Consider the following 25,101-nt stretch of genomic DNA (forward strand, 5'->3'; position numbering starts at 1 on the left):
TCACGATGCCTCTGTCAGTGAAAACAGAGCTGGGGAGGGCTGTAGGTAGCCCTCCCGAGCTCCTTTTTCACTGACAAAAGATTGCAGGAGGCCATCACAGCCAAAAACAGAGTTCAGGAGCCCGTTTTCACTGGCATAGGGCTCGGGCCACCACAGGCGCCAATATGAGTGTGGTTGACTTGGCCACGCCCACCCCAACAGAGGTCAAACAACCCTGATGCGGCCCTCAGTGAAATCGAGTTTCACACCATTGTGTCAAGCCTGACAGACTAGTTGTGTTTGTGTCCTTCAGAAGGAATCTTAAGTCTTGAATGTGAGCTAGGCCCTTCTTCTCCCTTGCATTTACTGCAGAGAAAGATCTCTACAGGGTTAAGCTGAGAATCTTGCTGAAGCCCTTATTTTGGAAATTGGAAGAGGGTATAAGAAGGAATGGCAGGGTTTTGTTTTTTAAGATTGGGGGATGTATTTATATGCTGCATGTTGAGACTGCAAAAGTTGTCCTGAATGATATTTTCACTAACTTTATGCCTTCAAAATTATAAGTGACCATAGAAAGTATCAGTTAGGAAGTTCCAGTTTACCTATATCTGTATCATCTATGTGTAACCCTATTCTCTATCATCTTTATAACTCTGCAAGAAAGCATCTGAAGAACATTTCATTGTTTTTCATGATGAAATGAGTTCATAATTTGTACTATAGATTTAATATCAATATTAAATATTAAAGTGAATGCAAATTATCTTCACCTATGCTTTATGAATGTCAGTTGAAATGTCCTGCTCCTCATATAAATTATTTTTGTGCTACAAGACATTAAAATGTGCATTTCCCTTCTCCAGCGTATCTGCTGAAAGTAGGAGATATTATCATGCAATGGTGTCTAACACCATTATGAATGCTTTATTCTAGTTAGCACATTAGTGGATCAAGGAGTTGGGGTGCATTTTTGGAAGAGTTTTATTTTATCTTAATGAAAATTGTTAGAAATTGGTAGACACCTGGAAACTAGAAACTAGACCAACATAAGAATATTGGAATATTATTATTTTTTAAAAGGATGAACAGGAGATAATATTTTTCTGAAATAAAGCATAGATCTGAGCAGGAGAACTAAAACCTGAAAAACTTACAATTCAAATATATGTTAGATGAAAACAAAATCACAAAGCTTAAAGCATAACACATATGTCTGAAAACCATTCCATATACAGAAAGATCAACAAATTGTTTAACAAAATATCTGCAAGTCTAAATATTCTTTTCTGTACTTTAAGTAGTCAAACAGACAATTAAGATTCACAAGCAGCTTACTATATTCAATTGTAGCTATGGACAGGAATTTCATATAATGAGGTTAAACACATTCTTTTTTAAAAAAAAAAACATTTGGGTTTAAAAAGTCAACAGAAAAACCAGAAAGAATGTGTTTTTTAATTTCGTAGGTGCAATAAATAAAATTGTTTCAAACATACTACAAGACATCGCAAAACTGTCTGCATGTGTCTGTTTCAAACAACTTGGAAATTTAAGCAGTTTCTTAGAATTCTAGTTCCTGTTGCAGACTCCATTTTATTATAATAAGAAAGCAGGATGCGTTACTATCTCAACATGAGACCTTGGTATCACATTGCACAGATTCAGTTTCATTGTAAGATCAGTCGCTGCAGATGGAAGGAGGTCAAAAACCAATGCTATTTTTCTCCACATTGTTCAGTTGAAAGAATAAAGGTAGTTTATTCTTTCCTCAACAATGGAAATTGTTGAAAGTCTGCTCTGTACGAAATCATGCACTATACTCCACTGCCAGATGTTGACATATGAGATGTAGCTGATGTTTTCCTTGTATGCACAAAATATACATGATAGCAAAATTGAATATGACACCTATTTTTAATAGTAATCCCGGAAGGTGGTTGGTGGTGCAGGAAGAAGCATTTCATGAACTTTAAGTGGAACATGCTTAACAAACAAACTGAATTTAAAGTACAGATCTATGAAACACTGCATTTACACTGTTTAGAAAATGGCAATCCCAGGAAAAGATTCTCATTAGATATAATATACACAATTATTCTCTTCTGCCATAACTATTTAATTTGGTTTCACTGATATTCTTCCTCCAGACCAAATCAAGCAAGAAGTTCTCAAGATGATAAAATGCACAGATATATTAACCTTTTGTAAAACATCTATTCTTCTTCTACACTGGGTTTTTATTTTGTTCTTACATACTTAACCATTATTTGGATTTTGTGTGAAGGTCTCTCTTTTCTTTCTTTGCTCTTAAGAGGGCAAGTTAATTTGCCCTAAACCTTTGAATTACATACCATGTGTATCGGTCTGTTAAATCAAACCTTCCAAACAATAAAATAGCACAATTGTAAATGTCACTTTAATTTTAGTAGAATTATTTATTTGCGGTCATACTTTTTTTCATTTACCAAAGAAGAAGGGGTTGGAAAGCAACTTGGTCACAATTTTTGTTAAATAATTTGCACAGACTAGGAAAAGATGGTGCCAAAATCATTTATTGATGTACTGGCTTTTAAAAATTCAGATAAACTGAGAATTTGTCAATCTTTCTAGTAAGAGACATGTTACTGGAAGAGGACACAGTCAATCATCTGCCTTAAGGAGAAATATTATATTTAACCCTTGTTATTACTCCTGCTACTGCAATATAGTATAAACACATTTTCCAAAATGTAGTTAGGTCACCAGGCACAAGATTCAACATTGCATTCATTATATTTTAGTTCTAGATGCTACCTTCTGGTTTTAATTAGTACATGAAAATCTAGTTTTCTGATAGAAAACAATTAATTTTGTTTGCATTGGAAACTAGAAAACGAAGATAAAAGTCACAATATTGTTACTTCCTTTAGCCAGTACATTTGCAGTACAGGTAGTCCTTGGCTTATGACCATAATTGAGCACAAATTTTCTCTTGTTAAGTGAGACATTTGTTAAGTTTGCCCCATTTCATGACTTTTGTTGCCATAGTTGTTAAGTGAATCACTGCAGTTGATAAGTTTAATAACCCCAGTTGTTAATTGAAACTGGCTTCCCACTGATTTTGCTTGTCATGTCACGAAAAGTGATCATATGACCATGGGACACAGCAAAGATCATAAATATGAGTCAGTTGCCAACCACTTAAATTATGGTCACACGACCATGGGGATGCTGCAAAAGTTGTAACTATGAAAAATGTCATAAATCACATTTTTCAGTGATGTAACTTTGAATAGTCACTAAATGAACTGCTGTAAATTGAGGACTACCTGTATTATGTTTTTTCTTCATCTTCATTGCTGGGGAAATGAAAAAAAACAGTATTGTACTACAAATTTTGTAAATCCCTATTCTCTTCTTTCAGAATTCTTAATCTAGAAAGGAAACAAGATGGATCATATCCAATGTAGCGAACTATTCATAAAAATGTGGGTGTAAGGCCGTTTTTATTTGCTTTTTTTATTTTAGTTTGGAAATCCTGCAGTTATGTGGTCACTTTATTTGTTATGTGGTAACAAATAAAGTTTACCTACACTTGTAGAGCCATATGGGAAATTAGAGAAGAAACAAGTGTGTTCTGACAAGTGTCCTCAGGTATCACTGAATTGAAGCTTCTCAAATTTGAGTTCAATTTTTCTACAGGTGTCTCAGAGAGAAATAATGAATGAATGCATATAGAACAAACATCCTTTAAATATTAAGAGTTAACAAATTCATGTTTTTTAAAAACCCAGCATTCTTTATTTCAGGATTCAGTCCAAATCAGTAACATTTCCAGAATTTTCTACATTGAAGCAAACTCTCCCACATAATTGATGGTGAAGCATTTGTGTGCTCTTGTACCTCCTCTGAATCATCTGGTACAAGACATTATAGAGAAGGATATTTGGCTAGATAGAAATCCTGCCTAGCTGCCTCTATATTTCTGTTCCTCCACAAAGGAACAGAACAAAATATGCAGTGTGGTAGAAATGCATGCTGTATGCTACATAAACAATTAAGACATTAATATACATATTAATCTACTTATTCTACTTATTTTATTTTTAAAATGGCAACAGATAAACTATATTATAATTCTAAAATACAACAGCACTGTAGACTGGACAACAATGAATCCAAACAGTAGGAAAATTAAGGGTATCATGGATGCTGTAATCTGCATCCAGAAATTGCACCAAAATCACTGGGCAAAAAAGGTACCAGCAACATTAAGCATTACATTATTATTAGAAATTATGAATCTGAGCTACCCATTTCACAACTGAAGTTTTTGACAGAGAAATTTGGTGGGGAAATGGGAATCCAAATAATTTTCTTCAAATACTGAACAAACAGATCGCTGTCTTTTCTTGAACTAAAAGCAAGAAAACATAAATGGGAATAAAAATAAAGGTAGAAAGAAGTTCACTATGCAAATAATGTGTTCATTTTATATAAAGATGTTATGATTTTTCTTCCATTGCAAAGAAACTTGATTTCCCTCTAAATGCATCTCCCTTCCCTTCCCTTCTAATAAGCTTAGATGGCTTGGTGAACCAAAAACCATAGATACGGTTTTTTTCCTATTCAACTGATTTCTTCTTTCCATGATTTGAAGTATCAATCCTAACAATATCTGGTTAGCATGTCAGAACAATGAAGGAGGATCTTCTTTCAGAAGGGAAATGGCTGCTTCAGGCTGAGTGCCTATTTACTTCCTTTAAAAAAAACAAAAACGATTGGGCTATGTTCACTTTTCCATTCGGAAGGGCAACTATATATTGCTCAAAGAAAACTAACAGTGTCTTGGAACAATTGCATAAATTGTTTTAAAAATCTCTTGCAGCACACACATGTATAAATAATTGCAAATACTCTTAAAACAGTTTACACCAACTTCTTTAGGATAAATATCGCAAGAGTGGATAATATCTGACATTTACGTTCATTCTAGGCCTCTGAGAATGAAAGCCTTGGACAGGTAAAGATCAGGTGTTATTTTTAAAATTATTTAATTGTTTTGATTCAGCCATAAGTTATTTCTGAAAATAATCCCCCAAGAGCTCAAAAACAAAATTTAAATTTATTTTATTCATGTTGAAATTGTTATTATCCATCCAATACACTGAAATCAGCACATTTTTCATCACTGCTAGTAAGTTCAATTTTTTAACATTAAAAATTGAACTCGGGTAGAAATAAACTGATTTTAAGTCAAGTATTACAAACGTAAACACAACAAGTAAGATTATCCTGCTTGCTGTCTTGTAGATATCTTTCGTAATCCTCAACCCTAGTTAACAGGAGACCATCACATTGGGCAGTACATTGGCGTCAAAGAATGAGTCACAATGTATTATCACATAATTTATTAGCTAGGATGTATTTATCATTATCTTGATAATCACTCATTTAATGAGAACTCAGGCTAGGGTATATAACAGGGTTTTATCCTCAAAACAACCTCATAAGGAAGGTTGGGCTAAGAGACATTGGTTGACCCCAACTTTGAGCAGGAAATTGGACATTGCCTTGTCAGAATCCTACATGACATTGGAAAGATATGCTAGGCGTATCTTGATGACCCTGATCTTCTTTTATGTCCCTTAATTGCCTACAAGTAGGGTTGGGCTGCTGGGCATTCACAGGGGTTCGAGAAAGCCCCTAGCTAAGATTCTGTGCAGTTTAAAGAACCTCCAAATCCCACTCCTGGCTGGCCCCACCTACCCCTCCCCTCCCAGGAGTTCCCACATGGCCCGTTTTGGATGCAGGTAAGTGCAGGGTGTGTATGGAGGCTCAGGGAGGGTGAAAACGGGCCTCCCAGAAGTTTGGGAAGGCCGGAAATGGACCTGTTTCTGGCTTCCAGAGAGCCTCCAGAGCCCAGGGAGACCATTTCTGCCCTCCCGGAGACTTGAGGTGAACATATGGAGCCCGGGGAGGGAAAAAATGCCCCCCCCCCCCATGGTGCAGGAGGCTGACTAGGCCACACCCACCATGGCCAAACTCACACAGCAACCGGGCAGACAACCCTTTGCTAAAATTTTTGAAGCCCATCCCTGCCCACAAGGTCTCAATCTGTTCATTGCTCAAAATTGCCTTTAAGATTACCAACCCTATGGTAAGCATTCATCTTCATAGAGAACACTATACTTCCCAATAATGGTAACCCACACTTCTAGAGAATTCCAGGCACACAGATCTTTAAATAAATAATGCCATTTCTCAGTTGCGTCATGTCATCAGAAGCATGAAATTAAGCTAGTTATGCTTAACCTGTTAATAACCCTAAGAGAGGGAGAGAGGGAGAGAGAAAGAGAATTTTCTTTTGGCAGTTTAAATCTCCTTAAATGCATCTATTTTCTCCGAGCTTTTATTTAGCTAAAAAAAAAAGAGTACTATAAATATTCTGTGCATTAGAACAAATAAAAAGCAAGATGTTTAGTTTTTTTATGTGCTCCAATCTTATATCAATGACTATAAAAGCTCTGCAAAACTGGTGGCAGAAATAAGGTTTTTTGATATATCATATTATATACAGAATATTATCCTCATCTATAAGAACCATCACATCTGAATATGTGAATTAGTCTACTGCCTTTCTTTTAAATCCATGGCATTGACTATCCATGCGAGTGGGAAAATATCCAAGATATGTTGGAGAAGGAACACACAAATACATCATTAGACTCAATATATCAAGATCACATTTCAATTGTCATTCATTTATTTAACAACAAACCACAGACAAGTTTTGTAAAGTTAGATCTGCAGAAATATTATATATAAAGAGCAAGCACAGCATTTCAATCAGGTAACTTTGACAACCAGAGAATATCATACCAGTAGCAAAATCAAACATTGGACAAATGTGAGACTTAATGTCTTAATCTCATTACAATTGCTTTCATCAGCTTTTGCAAAAGAACCCCAATCAAAGAATCCTAAGCAGTCAACTGATTTTGATAAGCTGACATCTAAAGATAGACATTTGCTATTGAAGTTTAAACACTGCAGTCTTGTTACCTTTGCAGCAAGTTTGCTCTGGGGATTCCTAAACAAGGTGGTTTTGGCGGTAAAAAAACACTCCTCCAAGTCGTCATCCAAACTACAGTAGCCACTACTCATGCTGTTATGGACAGTCATCTGAGGAAGGGTTCCGAGATCTTCAGAACATGTCAACTCCAGGAAGCCAGACAGCCAGGTACCTCCGAGTCTCAGCTCACTGCAGCAACAGTGCAGTTTCTCAATCGAGTTCCTGTGCAATCAACAGTGAGCACAGTAGTTTCACCTCCTCCAGCTTCCACTTGCCATGCCTTGTAACAGTTTGTTCTCATCAGCAAATCAGATAATGGGGTTGGCTTTTTTCTTTCTTTCTTTTAATAAAATAAGCAAGCAAGAGTGAAACAGAAAAATCTTGCTAGGAGAAACTTTCTTTTCCTCCACCATCAAGCTCCCTTGTTTGGCTGTTTTCCAGAAGCAAACTGGGCGCCAGGACCTAAGGGAGTTTTCTTCTGCTCTTGACTCACAAACTTGCTCACCATCTGTGCGGCTTCGTTGGTCTCTCTGCAAGCCCAACTAAGACTAATTGCGAGAGCAGTATCGCCTTCCTCTCCACCCCCACCCCCACTCTTTCCTGCTTCTTTTTCTCTTGAACCACTTCCTCTTGCAAGATTTCTGACACAGTTGTTAAAAGCATTGACAGTATCTCAGTTGATTTTGAGCGTCACAACTTGGGAAAGGAAGAAAGAGAGAAACAGAATTATACTACCACGGGGGAGGGAATAGTCTGCTTCTTGCTCTCCTGTATCCATAGCAAACCTTTATCAAAGGGAGGGGCAGAGATGAGAGTTGCTGATTAAATATGCATTACTTGACGTATGCTCCCAGGTAAACATCCTAAGACAGGTTTAAGGCATTTCTGATTGTAGTGAAAAGCACTCCCAAATTCTATGTATTCATTCTCTGCTCAGCACCTATTTTAAGAAGTTCATAAGAGAGAGATTGGGGTGGGGGGAGAGGGAGAGGGAGAGAAACTAGTGGGGAAAGAGTATTGCAGAATATTGATGAGATTCCACAAGGACTTCCAGAGAATTTTTTAAAGTTGGGCCTCTACTGGAGATGGTCTGTGACACCTGTTGTGATAAGCATCCTTGTATATTTCCTTCTTCATATATTTCGATATATCTGACAGACATACATGGTAAAAGGAAAGAAAGAAAAACAGATTCCCTAGCAACATTTCGATGCAGGAACCCATCTGTATTCTGTGCTAATTTTAGAACAGTCAGAAAGATTTTTTTTCAGCATTCTTTGCTCCAAGAAGTGACTGCTTTTATCATAACCTTAGTAATCATCATCCATCAGAGGTTTTTTTAAAATTATTTGTCACCGTTATGTTAGAAGCACTTTGCCACAATAATTTCAACGTTAGTCAAAAAGCCCAGAATATGTTTTTGTAATTTCCTTTGATTCCTCTAGGTTTAAGACTGAAATGCTGATCTTGGCTACCTTCTTCCAGTTTCTAGGTTCCAAGCTATCTTTCTCCAAGAATACTAATATTTGCTTGGAAAGAAAGTGCTCTTCAAACAATTTTCTTTGCTACAACTTGTCCAATGCCTTGCTTGTAAAAATGCATTTTAAAATCTGTTCAACTCCATAGATTTTATTCTCACAATCTGTTTCCTTTCTGTATATTACCTTGCACATCTGAACCTGCTAAATTAACTATAGCTAAGGCACATATGCTTTTTAAAATAATATTTGTATTCCCTGCCAAAGAATAATAAAGTTTTAAAGCTGCAAGATTAGCAACTTTGGTTGGTTTGAGCAATATACTACGATAACTGACTTGTGGTACAGAATACAAATATGATACAGGGACTTTTAAAAAATTAACATTCAAATGAAACCATATTTCATTATCCATTATATCCAACATATATAGTCAGTTAGAAAAGACACAAGGGAGATTGGTTTTATATGTGGTAAGTACAGCAAGGCTACTTACCTTATGAAAAAAATGGGAAAATAAAAAAAAACTACCTAAAATGGACATTGGACTAACAATGACAAAACTAACAGAAATGGCAAAAATGCTCTTTTTGATGAGGGATAAAACTACACGTACTTTCTTAAAAGATTGGAAGTTCTTCATCAACTTTTTGCTGAGAATAAAGTCAACAAAAATGACTTGATGATTTATGCATTTGCTGATTGAAAAAGGCTGAATATGGGAAGAAGTGAACTATATAATATAACCTTGATGGGAACATATTCTTCATATTATTGTCTAGAGCAATAGATAAGCATCCTGCTTATTCAGGACTCCCAGGTTTGCAACAGAGTTGGAAAGGAGATCTTCTAGCTATTCCAACCTTCTGCTTAGGAAACCCTATACCATTTCAGACAAATGGTTGTCCAATCTCTTTTTTAAAACTTCCATTATTTTTATTTAGTTCCTAACCCTTAGGAATAATCCCAAGGTGCTTTTTCAAAAGGCAACTGGACTTTGTTTAGGAAAAACTTTGGGACAAGCATGATCTGGATGACTGAGAATCCCCATAGATCTTGGGAATAATAAGCCTTCCCAACCAGGTGGCCTCCAAATCTGGTGAATGAGAGCTCCCAGAATTCCCTATCAGCAAGGCCAGTATTAAGAGACAAAGCCATCCCAGGAAGGGTTGGGTGGGTACCTGAAGGGACTGACAGAAGCAGCATTGAATTGCAAGTTCTACCATTTTTGTGCACTCATCATGATATTATATGAACTGGGTGCAATGGAATGATGCTGCTTTTGTTATTCTGACAAAATCACTGGATTCCACAGTCACATCTATCTGGAGGTTGGGAAAGAATATATCATGTGTGCTTCATAATATTCACAGCTTCAGAATCAATTCATCTCTTTATAAGTCATTGCAAGCTTTGATAAGGTTAATAACTCTGACTGGCATAATATTTTTTTTTAAATGCCAATGAATATACATACCTGAAAGACCAAATCTACTCATTAAAACTACTTACACTCCTGCTCTGATAGTTCCTTACCCAAATTGCAATGACTTTTGAGATTTTCAAATTTATTCATCCCTAGAATTGTAGCCAAAACAGGTTTTGTTTTGGTAAATATTGAACCAATAAACACCACAGTTTTTTCTGTCCAAAAGAAATTTGACAGTGACAACATAACTTAAAAACTAAACAACAACCCAAAAAAAAACTGGACAGAGGAAGAAGATGTATAATCTACAGTAAAACAAAGTTTATCAGCAGGATAAGGCTATATTTTTACCTTGCCAGACACCTAAATATTTTAAAAATTAGCATGGAAGAAAAGGGTGGGACTCAAAACAGTGTTTCTTTCTTCAATGAGTAACATTTGATTAAAACTGTTTGTGGACAGAAAGATGAACAAGTCACAGTCTTCTTCTAAGCAAACTTTACTACATGACACTAGTGATTTTTATCAGTTCACTTCATGATTTTATACACTAAAATCTTGATGTAGCTAGGTTTGCCTTAATGTGCATTATCATATCTCAAACATTTATGCTTAAATTGCCACCATCTATGTTATTTCCAAAAAAACATAATCACATTTAAACTTGCATTATGAATTTAAGATTAATTTACAATAATAACTTGGGTAACTTTATCATGTAAAATGTAGAGTCATTATCCTCCAAAACTATAAATAGCAGCTAAGAACCATACTTTCAAATGTATTTTGATGCCTGCCATTGAACAAGGCTATTTACAAAATCTAAATCCTTGAAAACTTTTATTTGATAGACATAAAAAAAAAATCTCAAAGAAAGTATGGCAGAGGTGATCATCTCACTGCCCCACTGGTTAATCTGAATCATTATTGTATTCCTCTAAAAAGCATTAAAAAACATGCAGCACATAACCTTTGCACACTTATGCCAAGTGGCAATCAAAAATTACAGCATGTTTTCTAGTTATCAGCACCTTTGGACCAGTTTAATCTCTTACTAAGTGGCAGATTTCAACAGTCATAGTTACATAAATACCTAGATTGAGTTGTATGATAAATGTATTTTCCCCCAACAAGATGCAGCAGTCCTGTTCATCTCATAATTCAGGTGACAGAAAAGGTGTTCCAAGTTTACTACAATTTTGCAAGTATGAAAAAACCTGTCTGCCTGCTTTTTTTGAGCACTGCCCAATAATCTTTGTTCCAGCATAATACTATCCTTAGTGAGCATGTGCTCTCAATTAAATTAATTTGCCTTTCAGCTCCCCCAAGTGCTATTGATGGGTAAAACATTTAGTTATACAGGTGTCTGTATCCTGACTGTCAGGATGGGAAGAAGGAAGGGTTCATGCACAGAAGCTAAATCCACTATAATTATAGAAACTCTTAAAACATTGCTAGATATAACTGCCTCCAAGTAACTCCTCAACAGAAGCTTAATCAAAAACAAGCTAGCAGACTATCAAAAACAGACCATCAAGGTAATTCACAGCACCATTACATTTAATAAAAATTTCTGAATAGTAGCTTTCTAGATTAAATGGTTTACTCTTCAAATCAGCTAAATATAAATTATATAAGATACATAAACTGGTACAGCATCAGAAATTGATTCAGTCTTGTTATCGCAAGTTCATTTTCACAAAACACTGAGGAAGAAAGGTCTCCCTGTCATTGGATCAATGTTGTTTAAACCTATAGGAATTATTCTGACTGAAAAAAATTACTTACTCCTTTTGAAAGGCCTTACAAAACAGCATACAATAAATGTATTTGAACTTGATCATTTTTTTAGTTTCACTGACAACATTTTCCCAGTGAATAATATTTTTTCATATAAATACTCTGGAGAGATTGTGCTTTAATGTTTAACATATTTATTTTTCCTCAAGATCACATATGTATAGCCCAAAGTATTTTTGGGTGGGAGTGAAAGCTGTAATTTGTTTTTTGTGCCTGGTTCATTTCTTTTTTAACTTTGAACTTCAATAATGTTTGTTCAAGTTTTAACATTCTACAATGTCTACTGCAATTTTTCTTTAAAAGAAAAAAATGTGGGGTCTTTTAGAAAAAGGTAAATAATACTACAAGAACAGTAATTAAGATTAAAATAAAAGAACCTAAAGTTTTTAGTATATCTTGGGGTGAGCTTATACTATATATAAAGTTACCATCAAACACCCAAACCTGTCGAGGGTTGCATTCCCTTAGAACAGCGGTTTCTAACTTTGGCAACTTTAAGCCTGGCAGACTTCAACTCTCAGAATTCCCCAGCCAGCTCTGCTTTCTGAGAGTTGAAGTCTGCCAGGCTTAAAGTTGCCAAGGTTGGAGACCCTCGTGTGATATTCAAGTCACATAAATCTTGAAGTCTACATATCATAACGTTATTGGGGTTGAAAAACATTTCCGTAGACATTGTTGGTGTAAAAAGGCGGCCTGAAGAGGGAAGAAGAAGTAAAACAAAAGTATCTTTTTCTTTGTCTTTCTACTGCAACCTTTCCTCTCCAGGCTTTTCCCCAACATACTTTTCTTACTAGAAAGATTTTGAAGTAATCTTCTGTTGTTGTTGTTGTTGTTGTTGTTGTTGTTGTTGTTGTTGTTGTTGTTGTTGTTGTTGTTGTTGTTGTATCAAAAGCCACATGTTCCTTTTCAGATAGAACTTGCCTTGCCTTGTCCTAAGCAAAGCTATTGATAATCACAGATAATGTGATATGGTTTTTTTTGTAAGACAAAAGGGAGGGGTTTTCCCCTAGTTACAAATATTTCCCTGCACAAAATCTATTGAAAAGAATAAATGCACCATAGAAAACAACCATAAATTTAGAACATACAGAGAAACAAAGGGTTAACATTTTTAATACTCAATGTGAAAGAGGAAAACCTCCAATATTTTCAAATTGATAACTGATTAAAAAGTGTTACAGGAAAGTCAGCATTTCCCATGAGGCAAAAAATCAATTTCTCTACTAAATTTGTCTCCAATCCAATGGAAAAACAAAAACAGAACACTCTGTTCAACCCCAGAAATCAAAAGAAGAAGCAGGCTTTTCAAAACCTATTTATTTTTCTTTTGTTATGAAAAAAAGAAAAAGTCTTGTAGCCTTTTAAAGACATTTTTCCTGGTATAATCTTTTATGATCAGATGAAATACATTTTAATCTTCTATGGCAAGGCTCTTTATTTTTCCTTGCATCTCTTAAATTTTCAGTTTCTGTTACTGAACGATCACTTTGAGTAGCATATTAGTGGGACATGGCGTTAAATGAAATATATAGTCATGCATACATTTTTCCAGAAAACAAATAATTTTACTACGGAAGCCTCCTGCTAACATCAGGTTGAAACAACTTGGCTTTTAAAATTTTACAATAAGGATCAACAGAGGGAGTGCAGACCAACACAGGTAGTCCTCAACTTACAACCACAATTGAGCCCAACATTTCTATTGCTAAACAAGACAGTTGTTAAGTGAGTTTTGCCCCATTTTACAACCTTCTTTGTCACTGCAATTAACTCAGTAACATAATTGTTAAGTGAATCTGACTTCCCCATTAACTTTGCTTGTCAGAAACTAGCAAAAGATTATCATATGACCCCAGGATACTGCAACTGTCATAAATATATGTCAGCTGCCAAGCATCCAAATTATGAACATGTGACTGTGGGAATGCTGCAATGGTCTTAAGTGTGAAAAACAGTCAAAAGTCACTTTTTTTCCAGTGCTGTTGTAACTTCAAATGCTCACTGAACAAATGGTTGCAAGTTGAGGAGTACCTGTGCCAAAGATCAAGAGTCAATAACTCTGTCTTGCAGAGATACTTCAGTCAAAGAAATACTGTACCGGAAAAAGAGGGCTATGGCTACAAGAATGGTTGTAGTTCAGATGAAAATCATGAACATATTGAGACCAAACAAAAAACAAAAAATCAAATTCATGGATCCAAATTCCAAAAATGGAGGTGTAAAGCAGACTAAAGTTATTGTCTAGAGTAGACAGCTTCCAACATCGCCCTATTAAACTCTTGGCAATCAATGCCTCCCAGACCGTTTCAGTGCTCTTTCTTCCCTTACACACCTCTTTTCTGACCTGACTCCTGGCCCAACAAGCAACCCAGACTGCCTTTGCTTATTCTTGCTTATTTATATTCTACTACCTTTTAAAATTATTTTGATTTTATAATATGAGCCCAGTGGTGGGATTCAAATATTTTACTACCGGTTCTGTGGGCGTGGCAGGGGAAGGATACTGTAAAATCTCCAGTCCGAGGTGGTATTTGCCGGTTCTCCAAACTACTCCGCTACCAGTTCTGAAGAACTGGTCAGAATCTGCTGAATACTACCTCTGTACGAGCCACCAAGAATCAACTTGGAGGCAGGCTATACTTAAAATCTAAAAATAATAATAAATTCTGACCTACTCCTCAGAGGAAAAGTTCAGGTCATGACCAAAAGCAGGATTGTAAAATACATCCTATTAATTTTGCCTCATTGTTGCAATGGTGACCAAACAATTCTTGATTTCACTTCCAACTTCTCTATGGAAGGTAATGCTTTAATATCACAGCAATAATCCCACTTTCTTTCATTTATATTAGTGCAACATTTCTAAAATACCACCTCTATAGTACCTTGAGATGCTCTATCCATTTGTCTATTTTTTACAGGACAAGGGAGCATATTACCAGGAAAAAGTAATCTTCCTTTTATCTTCTAAGAATGCCTTTGGATGCTAATGTGGAATGCCTTGAGGCATACTTGAAAATTAAAATGCTGGTTGAAGTATTTTGCTTTGCAGGACATCAGCTTCTCTTGAAATTAAATATGGCAGGAATCTGGCAGGTGCCAAAGAAAATATCTATACGCTCTAATTGCTATCTCCTGACTTAGTCAAACATCTGTGTCTTACGTTCTTGTGGCCAAAAAGATTTGTCTCTTGTTAGTAGCCATTGTTGAAGACATGATGACTCAGTTCCTGCAAAGATTACCTGGTCATTATGAAGTAGAACCTCATGAATTTCAATTCCATAGCAGATCCTGGCAGCATTCAATAATTACCTGTCTATTCCTTGCATGATCAACTTGTGCCACTAAAATGTAAACTATTTTCCGTTGTACTTCACAACCACACAAAACCCCAGCTCCTTCCTTATGTTTTCTTTGATGTCTTCTCTTACATCAGTACTATTATCAAAATCTGCTGGTTCTGCACTAGAGATTACTAAATGTAGGCTACACATTAGCACAAAATGCCACTATTTTCATATGGTAAGATATATGAGCAGAGATACAAAACATAATCTTGTGAAAAGATACATGCCCACAATGGAAAAAAAATCTACTAGAGAATGTAATATCCATACTTGGGGATGGGGAGAAATTTCAGATCTGAGAACATTTAGAAATGAATAAAATAATAATTAGAAGTCAGCATGGGTTTGTTAAAAACAGATCATACCAAACCAATCTTATTTCATTCTTTGACAAACTGACTAAATTAGTAGACCAGCAAAGTTCTGTAGACAATAGTATATTTAGACTTCAGCAAGGCATTTGACAAAGTAGATCACAACCTACCCTGACAAAATGTCATTACTCCTCTCACCCACACAAGTGAACTATTCCTGTATTATCTCTTAGCTTCCAGAAAACACTCAGTTCTGTTCCTATTTAGGTGGAGGTGCTACAGGTCATACCTGGCAATAGTTCTGTGTTAAGGTATTTTCTGGTGAAGGTTTGTTGTGGGTCTCTCCTTCCCGTTGGCTGCAATCCAGCTGGATGAGTCTTCTGCATTCCTGATGGCAGGTGTATTTGCAGTCTAGGGAGGAAGAATGAAATGAACTGTAATTAAGATATGGAATAAATACTAAGCACCATTTTTTTCCCAATATGTGCATTTTGCAGCACTGAAGACACCGCAAAAGGTATAACTCAGTCTGAGAGATGGAGAATGATTAAATCCACAGGTTAAGCAAGCAGAATATCAGAAATCAAAAATGAAAAAGCAATAACAAATTGATGTCATTGATGAAAGTCTATCAACAATAAGACATAATTACAAAGAAAAAAAGTTAGTATCCTCTTCAAGGTTTGTTCAGCCAAAGCTATCCATACTTTTACTGCATATATAAGATTGCACACTGGTACCTATCCATATAATCAAACAACCCCCTGGAAAATAGCTCCCCAAAGCAATGTGTTGTAACTTCTTAAAACAATTGCATAGGGATAACATAGTTTACCTTAGGGATAACATAGTTAGGGATAACATAGTTTACCTTAACTGGTTTGGGTAAAAATAATAAATATGGTATCATGGTTTGTTAGTTAAAGTGTGTGTAACTTTAACTGCAAGAATGTAATTAAGGGTGTGGTTGTAAAAGCACTATATAAGAAGCGAGGCAATCGCAGCTCGCTCTCTCTGGCTTGAAGATCCCTAATTACTGAATGGATTGATGACTGCGTTCTTGCTGGAACGGGGAGAGAAAAAGGAGTGTTGATTTTTCTCAACGGAGAGAAAATAAAGATTGGACTGATTTATTGTAAGTGAACTGACATTGGCTATTCAACACGGATTTTGCAAATAGAGTATCCCCGACAAGACTTGACTGAAATTGATATATGACTAATGGACCGTTTATTTGACTATGCTATAATTCTTAAATGGAATAAACTATATTTTTGATAGCACAAGCGTATCTGTATTTTTACTGCATGTTAACTAGAAAACTTATCTCACACATTTACCTGTCTTCCTATCTGACTTCGCTGCACATTCTGTTTAGTTTGTTTTCCTTAACACCCGTTGGGGAATCCAGGCTTAACAATCGTAGGCCTCATTTCACACAAACATCAGATGAAATCTAAAATCTGTGCCTAGACTGTAGAATTGCATACTAAAGGTGAAGGAACTGCATGGCTGATATTTTTTTGCAGAAAGAAAAAAAATAACATCTGAGACTACAGTTTATTCTCACTACGTGGAAGAGATTTTGTATAAACAGTCAAAAGATGAAGACCACATCTGCACCTAAACTGATTCAGTCCAGAAAATACCTTTTATGTCATCTGTAATTTACTAGAAACAGATCACAAATCCCTGTAATGAAACCTGGAAATCATAATTCTGAGAAAAATTCTATGATACTCTTTCTGTTCAAACAGTGTAGAACAGCAAATGTTCAAGTGGTGAGGGAGCAATTTAGTCACAGTACCTAAAATAACCTGATGGAATAAGATTTAATAAAGTAGACCCCTTATTCTCATAAATGAATTTTATTCATAAATTCATAAATGACCCCTTATTCTCATAAATGACCCCTTATTTTCTCATAAATGAATTTTGATTTTATAATATGAGCCCAGTGGTGGGATTCAAATATTTTACTACCGGTTCTGTGGGTGTGGCAGGGGAAGGATACTGTAAAATCTCCAGTCCGAGGTGGTATTTGCCGGTTCTCCAAACTATCAGTTCTTCAGAACTGGTCAGAATCTGCTGAATACTACCTCTGTACGAGCCACCAAGAATCAACTTGGAGGCAGGCTATACTTAAAATCTAAAAATAATAATAAATTCTGACCTACTCCTCAGAGGAAAAGTTCAGGTCATGACCAAAAGCAGGATTGTAAAATACATCCTATTAATTTTGCCTCATTGTTGCAATGGTGACCAAACAATTCTTGATTTCACTTCCAACTTCTCTATGGAAGGTAATGCTTTAATATCACAGCAATAATCCCACTTTCTTTCATTTATATTAGTGCAACATTTCTAAAATACCACCTCTATAGTACCTTGAGATGCTCTATCCATTTGTCTACTTTTTACAGGACAAGGGAGCATATTACCAGGAAAAAGTAATCTTCCTTTTATCTTCTAAGAATGCCTTTGGATGCTAATGTGGAACGCCTTGAGGCATACTTGAAAATTAAAATGTTGGTTGAAGTATTTTGCTTTGCAGGACATCAGCTTCTCTTGAAATTAAATATGGCAGGAATCTGGCAGGTGCCAAAGAAAATATCTATACGCTCTAATTGCTATCTGCTGACTTAGTCAAACATCTGTGTCTTACATTCTTGTGGCCAAAAAGATTTGTCCCTTGCTATTGGTTAGCAGCCACTGTTGAAGACATGATGACTCAGTTCCTGCAAAGATTACCTGGTCATTATGAAGTAGAACCTCATGAATTTCAATTCCATAGCAGATCCTGGCAGCATTCAATAATTACCTGTCTATTCCTTGCATGATCAACTTGTGCCACTAAAATGTAAACTATTTTCCGTTGTACTTCACAACCACACAAAGCAGATCCTAGTATAAACTAGCATATCCTAGTATAAACATTTTATGTCAAAATCAATATTTATCCCATAAGACACTCTGTTGGGAAGCATTCTACTTAAGACCAACATCTTTATGTCTTAGCTCCATGTTTTAATTGTGATAGGGAGAAAAATCTCTTAGCTTTATTTTGTACATAATGCTAAGTACCTCAGCCACGTGGATCTGGCTCACCATTCAAAGATGAACTAGTGTGGTTTGTGATGTTGCAATAACAACACATACAAAAGATGCTATATATGTTTTGGACTACAACTTGTGGATTCTCCAGTCATCAATGCCAAGAAACAGTTTGATGCCCCAAATATCTGATGAGCATCTGATTGCCTAAATAATGGCAACAAACTGATCTAATGTGTGCTAACAAACTGCAGCTAAAGCACTTTGACAATTAATAAAGCAATTCTTGTCTGCATAGCAGAATATAAGAATGCAGGTGATGCTATCTTTATATCTTTCTTAGAGCTGTCCCACTGGCATCTAACTGACCACTTTTGGAATCTGATGGACCTCCTAAGCCATTAGTTCAGTCCAACACAACTCTTTTTATATTGGTTTGACTTGAGCAAGCTCTCAGGTAAAGTGGCCATGAGTCAAATAAGGCACCATTCATCACAAAGTTTATAGAAATTTCATCTTCAGATTAATCATCAATAGACAGTCCAACACTTTCTTTAAAACCATGACAGGAGCTGTGCCTAAAATGCTTCCCACAGCAGAAATCCTGGCCTAGTACAGCTATACTGCTTTAATATGAGATAACATCAATGGCCTCAGCTGTCTTGCTCATATTATATTGTTATTCTTATTATACTAAGAGGCTGTTATTAGAGAACCGAATGTCTTGTGGACTACAGCACTTGGGATCCAATGTTATGAAGGGGGAGAGAGTAAAGAAATCAATTAAATCAAAAAGCCTGCACAGCATTGTAATTAAAAATGAAAATGTAAAAAGGCAGCTGGCCACAGTGTATGGATGCCATTAAACCAAGCCTCCAGGGGAATAGCAATTCCTCTCATGCACAGGTGATAATTTGGGGAGAAAGAATACTGGCAATTTTTAATACTGATTCGCAATACGTTAATACATATCTTTAGTTGGTCTGCATTCGCACACATACATAAATGAGTTACACAAAACATTACTGTAGGAATTATCTAGGAATATTAAGAAGTCAAGGTTTTTGGGGGAACAACAGACAAACACATTAACCAATGACAACAGGGACATTTAAATTGACTTATGGTTTGGGTAAAAAGGATTTCCTGGCTTTTGGGTAATGAAGGAAAAGGCTTGGGATGCCTAGGGTTTTTAAACTGTATTTTCCCTCAAGTGTGCCCAAGTTTGTCCTGTGAACCCCAACAGCAGAAAAGTCCAATAGGATCTTCAGACACCTGGAGTAACTTCTTTTGAATACAGTTTGCCTTTTACAACAAATAGCAGCCAAGTCAGTCTTGGCTTCTTACTCCTGTCCACTCCAGTTGGATTAATTAAACTAACACACCTATCTTGCTTTGTTTTGGTGATGATTTGTTTAAGATACAAAACTCCTGTTTCTTTTTGTGTTAAGATTATATGAATGTAAATGATGCTTTATGTAATCATCTACAGAGAAAAAAGCTAAAGTACCAATACATTATGTACATATCATTTTCAGTTTTAAGTTCATTCAGCCACTGTATCATAATTTCATTCCCCTCAATACTATTTCCACTTAACAAACAGCACATGCCAAAAAGGAATTGGAGAAGAAACTCTGTCTCTATAATGACTTCTTCAGTTTGTAAAATATTTTCATTAAGTGGGCTTAAGATTGACTGCAATTCCAAGGAGAGTGAAGCATGTTCCATTTCATTAAATTATTGCAGAAGAAATACTGTAATATATTTGAAAATGAAGTCACCTCATAATCCATTTGATCACATTTAAATCTTCTGCATACAAGTAGTGTGTCACAAAGAACTTCTCTTAGAATGGGAGTGCAGAACTATTGGCCACATGTAAACCATCATCAACCTTTCTGTAACCTCCAGAGCCCTCTTTAATGTCTGGGGGTTAAATGACAAAATAGGTATTAATTCTATATATGCCTACACCCTTGTAAAAACATAAGGAAGAACTCTTTCACCTCTTATCCACTCCGTCTCCAGCCTCTTCCACAAGAAGGTTCTGGAATGGGGTCCTCAAGCTGACAGAAGTTTATCAAACAATTCTGCTTAACAAATGACATCTGGTACCAGACTCTAAAATTCATTCTGAAACAAAGAGCACACCACCCAGTCTTTGAACTACTATCCTACTACTACTATCCTACTACTATCCTACTACTACACTACTATCCTTAAAATAACTTTATATTTCACAATCTGCTTTACTTGTGAGACACTGCATTATGCACCGTTATTATACAAAGAAGAAAAATTAAACTAATATATCTAATTTTCTATATAAACTTATGAAATTGATTAGGCCACCCTATCTGTCTAGGCTAGGTTGTAAAATTGACTTCTGAAAATTAGCAAGTGAATAAGGGGACAGAAGGGAATGCTACTGAGTGCTTTTCCTCCTAGAGAATTGATGGGTGGGAGAAGAAGCACTTTAAAACAAAAACAATTAATTGCTTGAATAGCTGCATGTTTACAACATAAATTGAAGCCTGATTGTAGTTTATTGGTTACCAGCACCATAATGTTCTTCAAGCATCTCCTTTTACCCTTGTAATTATGGGATGCTGTAGCTTTGTGATGAAATGGCAAACATAACAGATCTTGCACTACATGATTCTTGAGTAGCATCTATGTTCTGGAAAATTCCTTCCTCCCTCCATTTCATAGATACAAATGTACACACATAGCCTGGATATTAAATACTGTAAACTATAAAATAACAGAAACAGTGTAAAAGGTTTGTTGTTGTTGTTGTTGTTGTTGTTGTTGTTGTTGTTGTTGTTGTTGTTGTATGGGTAATCTATAATTAAACATATAGTCCAAGTTTAATGGAAACTTAATAATTCAAGTCCAATAATAAGAGTTATTAAGGTAGCCACTAAGAATATAGGAAGTTCCAAGCAGTGTGGGTTGTGAGTTTTTTCCCCTGAAAGGGTGTTCAAGTTCAATAAATTAAATATTTCCAGATATTGGGAGGGTTCTTTAGGCCTTGCTCTGAGGGTTCAAATCCTGATATAAACAATGGATTTCATTTTCAGGAATGTTCAACTTCTATCTACAAGAGCCTTTATTTATAATTGTTTCCAATTGTTTTTCATCAATCCAAGCATCAACCAGTATACCAGACTTTTTTTTTCTTTTCAATAGCTGTTATGAACAAGATGCCTGTCTGTTTGGATCTTAATTATCTGCTTATCCAATATATTTAAATAGATAATCCACATGGAAGTTCTCTGCTTATTTGAAGGAAGGAGGCATACAAATGGGCTTTCTCTATGGGAGATGCCCTCAGAAACATACTCTCATGGCTCCTGACCATTCAAAATAGTCTTTAGAGTTTTATGATTGTAAGATACATCACCTTGTATATTGTTTCAGGATGACTGCTGTGATGGATGTTGTGATTGGATTTTATTATGCAAATTATTGCTATGTACTATTCAGAATCTGATAAATTGAAGCAGCACAGAATGATTATGAGTAAATTATTATTATTATTATTATTATTATTATTATTATTATTATTATTATTATTATCATCATCATCATCATCATCATTATCATTATTATCATTATTACCTTTATTGTCAGAGTACAGCATGTGTACAATGAGACTGGCTGAGCCTCCCTTCGTGCACCCCCTCCAACACAACTCACAGTGAGGACAGAAGTCCCTAACCCAGTCCCAATCTTATTACACTATGTGACCTTGTTGCACAATGCACTGGCCCCACAAGTCATGAATGTTGACATGAAGTTATTTTCCGTTCAGAAGTCTGACAGCCCACAGGTAGAAACTGTTCTTCAGCCTGTTGGTGCAGCTGGCTATGCTTCTATATCTCCTACCTGATGGTAGGAGAGTGAAGAAATGCTGACAGGGATGTGAGTTGTCCCTGAGAAGTTTCCTCACTCTTCTAAGGCAGCGAGCCCTAGCAATGTCATCTAGTGGTATTAGGGAACAACCCACAATGTTTTGTGCTGTGCTCACCACCCTCTAATGTCTTTCTATCCACGGCTGTCAAGCCAGCATACCACACCGTAATGCAATATGAAAGGACACTTTCTATTGTAAACTGGTAAAAGGAAGCCATCAGTTGTTCCAGTTTATTCTTTCATAAGACCCTAAGGAAATGGGGTCTCTGTTGGGCCTTTCTGGCCACTTGGGTTGTGTTGATTTTCCATGTAAGATCTTCGCCGAGATAGAGTCAGATAAATGAGATAAATAACTGAGCCTTTTTTTTTTATCATATTCCCATTTTTATTACTGGTGTTGGAGTGCCTTTATATTTGGAAAAAGAATTCACTTAATTGCATCTAATCAATACTAGGCTCAATAGCTATTTTATAGTCCCAGACTTTGGCTGCTACCTGTGTATAATGCTGTTTCAGAAGCTGCCTTTTTATTCTTTTCATCCATGTTGAATAAAATACATTAAAAATTGTAAGGGTACAATCATACAAATTTTGCATTTATTAATAATGGCAGAGGGAAAAGGTGGGGGAGGCAAATACTACTTTAAACCAAAGTGGAGATTAAACATTTAATGAAATGTGACAAGAGCATCTTTCTTATTCCATAAAAGGAAATATAACAATGGCACTGCATTATGAGGGAAGAAGGGCTAAAGAATATGTAGCAAAGTTGAATAGCTCAGCTACATATCAGCTAAAAAGGAATATGGAATTCAGAGAAGCAGAAGAATAAATCAGAAAAGAACACAGAAATGGCACAGATACTATGGCTCTAAGCTTGTTAGGATATGGGGCTACACGACTTCTGGTTTGATATATTGCATGTGTGATCCAACTGGTAAAGGTAAAAGTTCCCCTCGCACATATGTGCTAGTCGTTCCTGATTCTAGGGAGCAGTGCTCATCTCCATTACAAAGCCAAAGAGCCAGCGCTGTCTGAAGATGTCTCCATGGTCATGTGGCCGGCATGACTAAATACCAAAGGTGCATGGACACTGTTACCTTCCCACCAAACAAGTTCCTATTTTTCTACTCACATTTTTACATGTTTTAGAACTGTTAGGTTGGCAGAAGCTGGGACAAGTAACAGGAGCTCACTCCATTACGCGGTGCTAGGGATTCAAACCACCGAACTGCCAACCTTTCTGATCGACAAGCTCAGTGTCTTAGTCACTGAGCCACCACATCAAACTGGTATCTGCACACATATCCCTCTCATCATGTTGAAGTTTCCAGAGGAAAGCTATGTTAATTTTTGTAATAGAAAGAACAAATGTGATACTTTAAGAACCAACACATTTATTATCACATTTAATTTTACTGAGAAAGGGCCAAGGAGCTATATTTATCACAAAACTTGCATATCAAAATACCTGCATTCTTTCCAAAAATTCTGCCAATTCACATCTTCTATAGAGGTAAAGATGAGAGAATTTAATGAGAGAATTTAAATTGCTAAACACTCCTAGGAATATATTACTGTGCAAGCCAGCCAAAATTTCCAGTTTCTGGAATAATGATTAAAAAGAAGAAACTGGTCAGAAGGTTTGACCAGGAATCAAGCAGCTCTTATCAGGATCTGAATAGCTTTCAGAATGGAAAACATTGGGGTGGGGGGAGCAAGCAATTATGAGAGATTCTATCTGAACTCTTTTCATAAAAGCATACAGTATTAGCTCTAAAATTGCAAAAATGTTTTTCAAATGCAAGACAACACATGGAAAGCACATTCTTATTGGGAAATGAAGAACATTTTATAAACATTTCAGGGATGGATTTTTGTCACCACTGGATGATAAAAAGATTTTCCCCAAAAACGAAGAATAATTTTAAAATCCCTAAAGACAGAGGCAAAGCCTAAGGACTCACCTTGGAAAATAAGTAAGAATCAGACTTTGTGAAATTATTAAAACAAGCTATATAGAGGGTAGGGCATTATAAACACATCAAAACTCAATCACATGCTTGAGTCATAAATGTTTGTTCTTCAAAATACTTTTACAATTTTAAATTTCTATGACTTTTCTCCATTCATGACTCCAATGTATGTTTAACTCTTTTTCTTTCTTTTCTTGCAACTGATCTCCTGGCTCCTAACATGTGGTTTCCTTATTAATTTCTATTATTATCCTCTGTCCGACAGACATCAGAATATATTCCTTTATACATCACTAATTAGTAAAAGATGGCCCTGTGAGTTAGTACTTTGCTCCATCATCTTAATTTTTAATTAACATTATTATACATTGAGAAGCTGAATTTTCCTGCTATTAATAATACTTTTGAAGGCTAGCCATGAATGCCAATCTATTTAGACAGATCCTCAAGCTTCAATAATTTTAACCAGTAGAACCAGTAGGGGTATCCAACTCACATCATCATGGCTGTGCCATGTGACATATTGGAACTTTTTTCCCTTTCACTAAACCAGGCATGGACATGGCCAGCACGGAACACATCCAGCCTACACGCCGGGAATTTGACAGCTCTGCAATAGAAGGTTCCTATCAGGATTTTGATGGAATTTTTTCAATGCTGTATATTTGAAGAACCTTTTTTACTGTACTATAGCAATTAGTTTTTGTTATATATCACTTTATATTTGCTTGCCCAAAAGTATTCTGTAT

At 35.9% G+C, this 25,101-nt stretch overlaps 1 protein-coding gene across 6 annotated transcripts in view; it reads right to left on the bottom strand.

Annotated features, from left to right (window-relative positions):
• RASSF5 (Ras association domain family member 5) overlaps positions 1-25,101 on the bottom strand; it is an 85,784-nt gene that overhangs the window by 34,733 nt on the left and 25,950 nt on the right. For 2 of the 6 annotated variants that reach the window (XM_087959640.1, XM_087959639.1), the window contains exon 2: positions 15,691-15,812. In XM_087959640.1, coding sequence (XP_087815766.1) covers positions 15,691-15,812 — 122 coding nt within the window. Of the gene's footprint in view, positions 1-7,023; positions 7,628-11,033; positions 11,125-15,690; positions 15,813-25,101 lie in introns of those variants that run through there. The other 4 variants (XM_026676782.2, XM_026676781.2, XM_087959641.1 and 1 more) reach the window with 3 other exon arrangements.

The sequence above is a fragment of the Notechis scutatus genome, chromosome 3 (assembly GCF_049901735.1).
Source record: "Notechis scutatus isolate UNSWTSFEM ecotype Mainland chromosome 3, rNotScu1.2, whole genome shotgun sequence".
Classification (NCBI taxonomy): Eukaryota; Metazoa; Chordata; class Lepidosauria; order Squamata; family Elapidae; genus Notechis; species Notechis scutatus.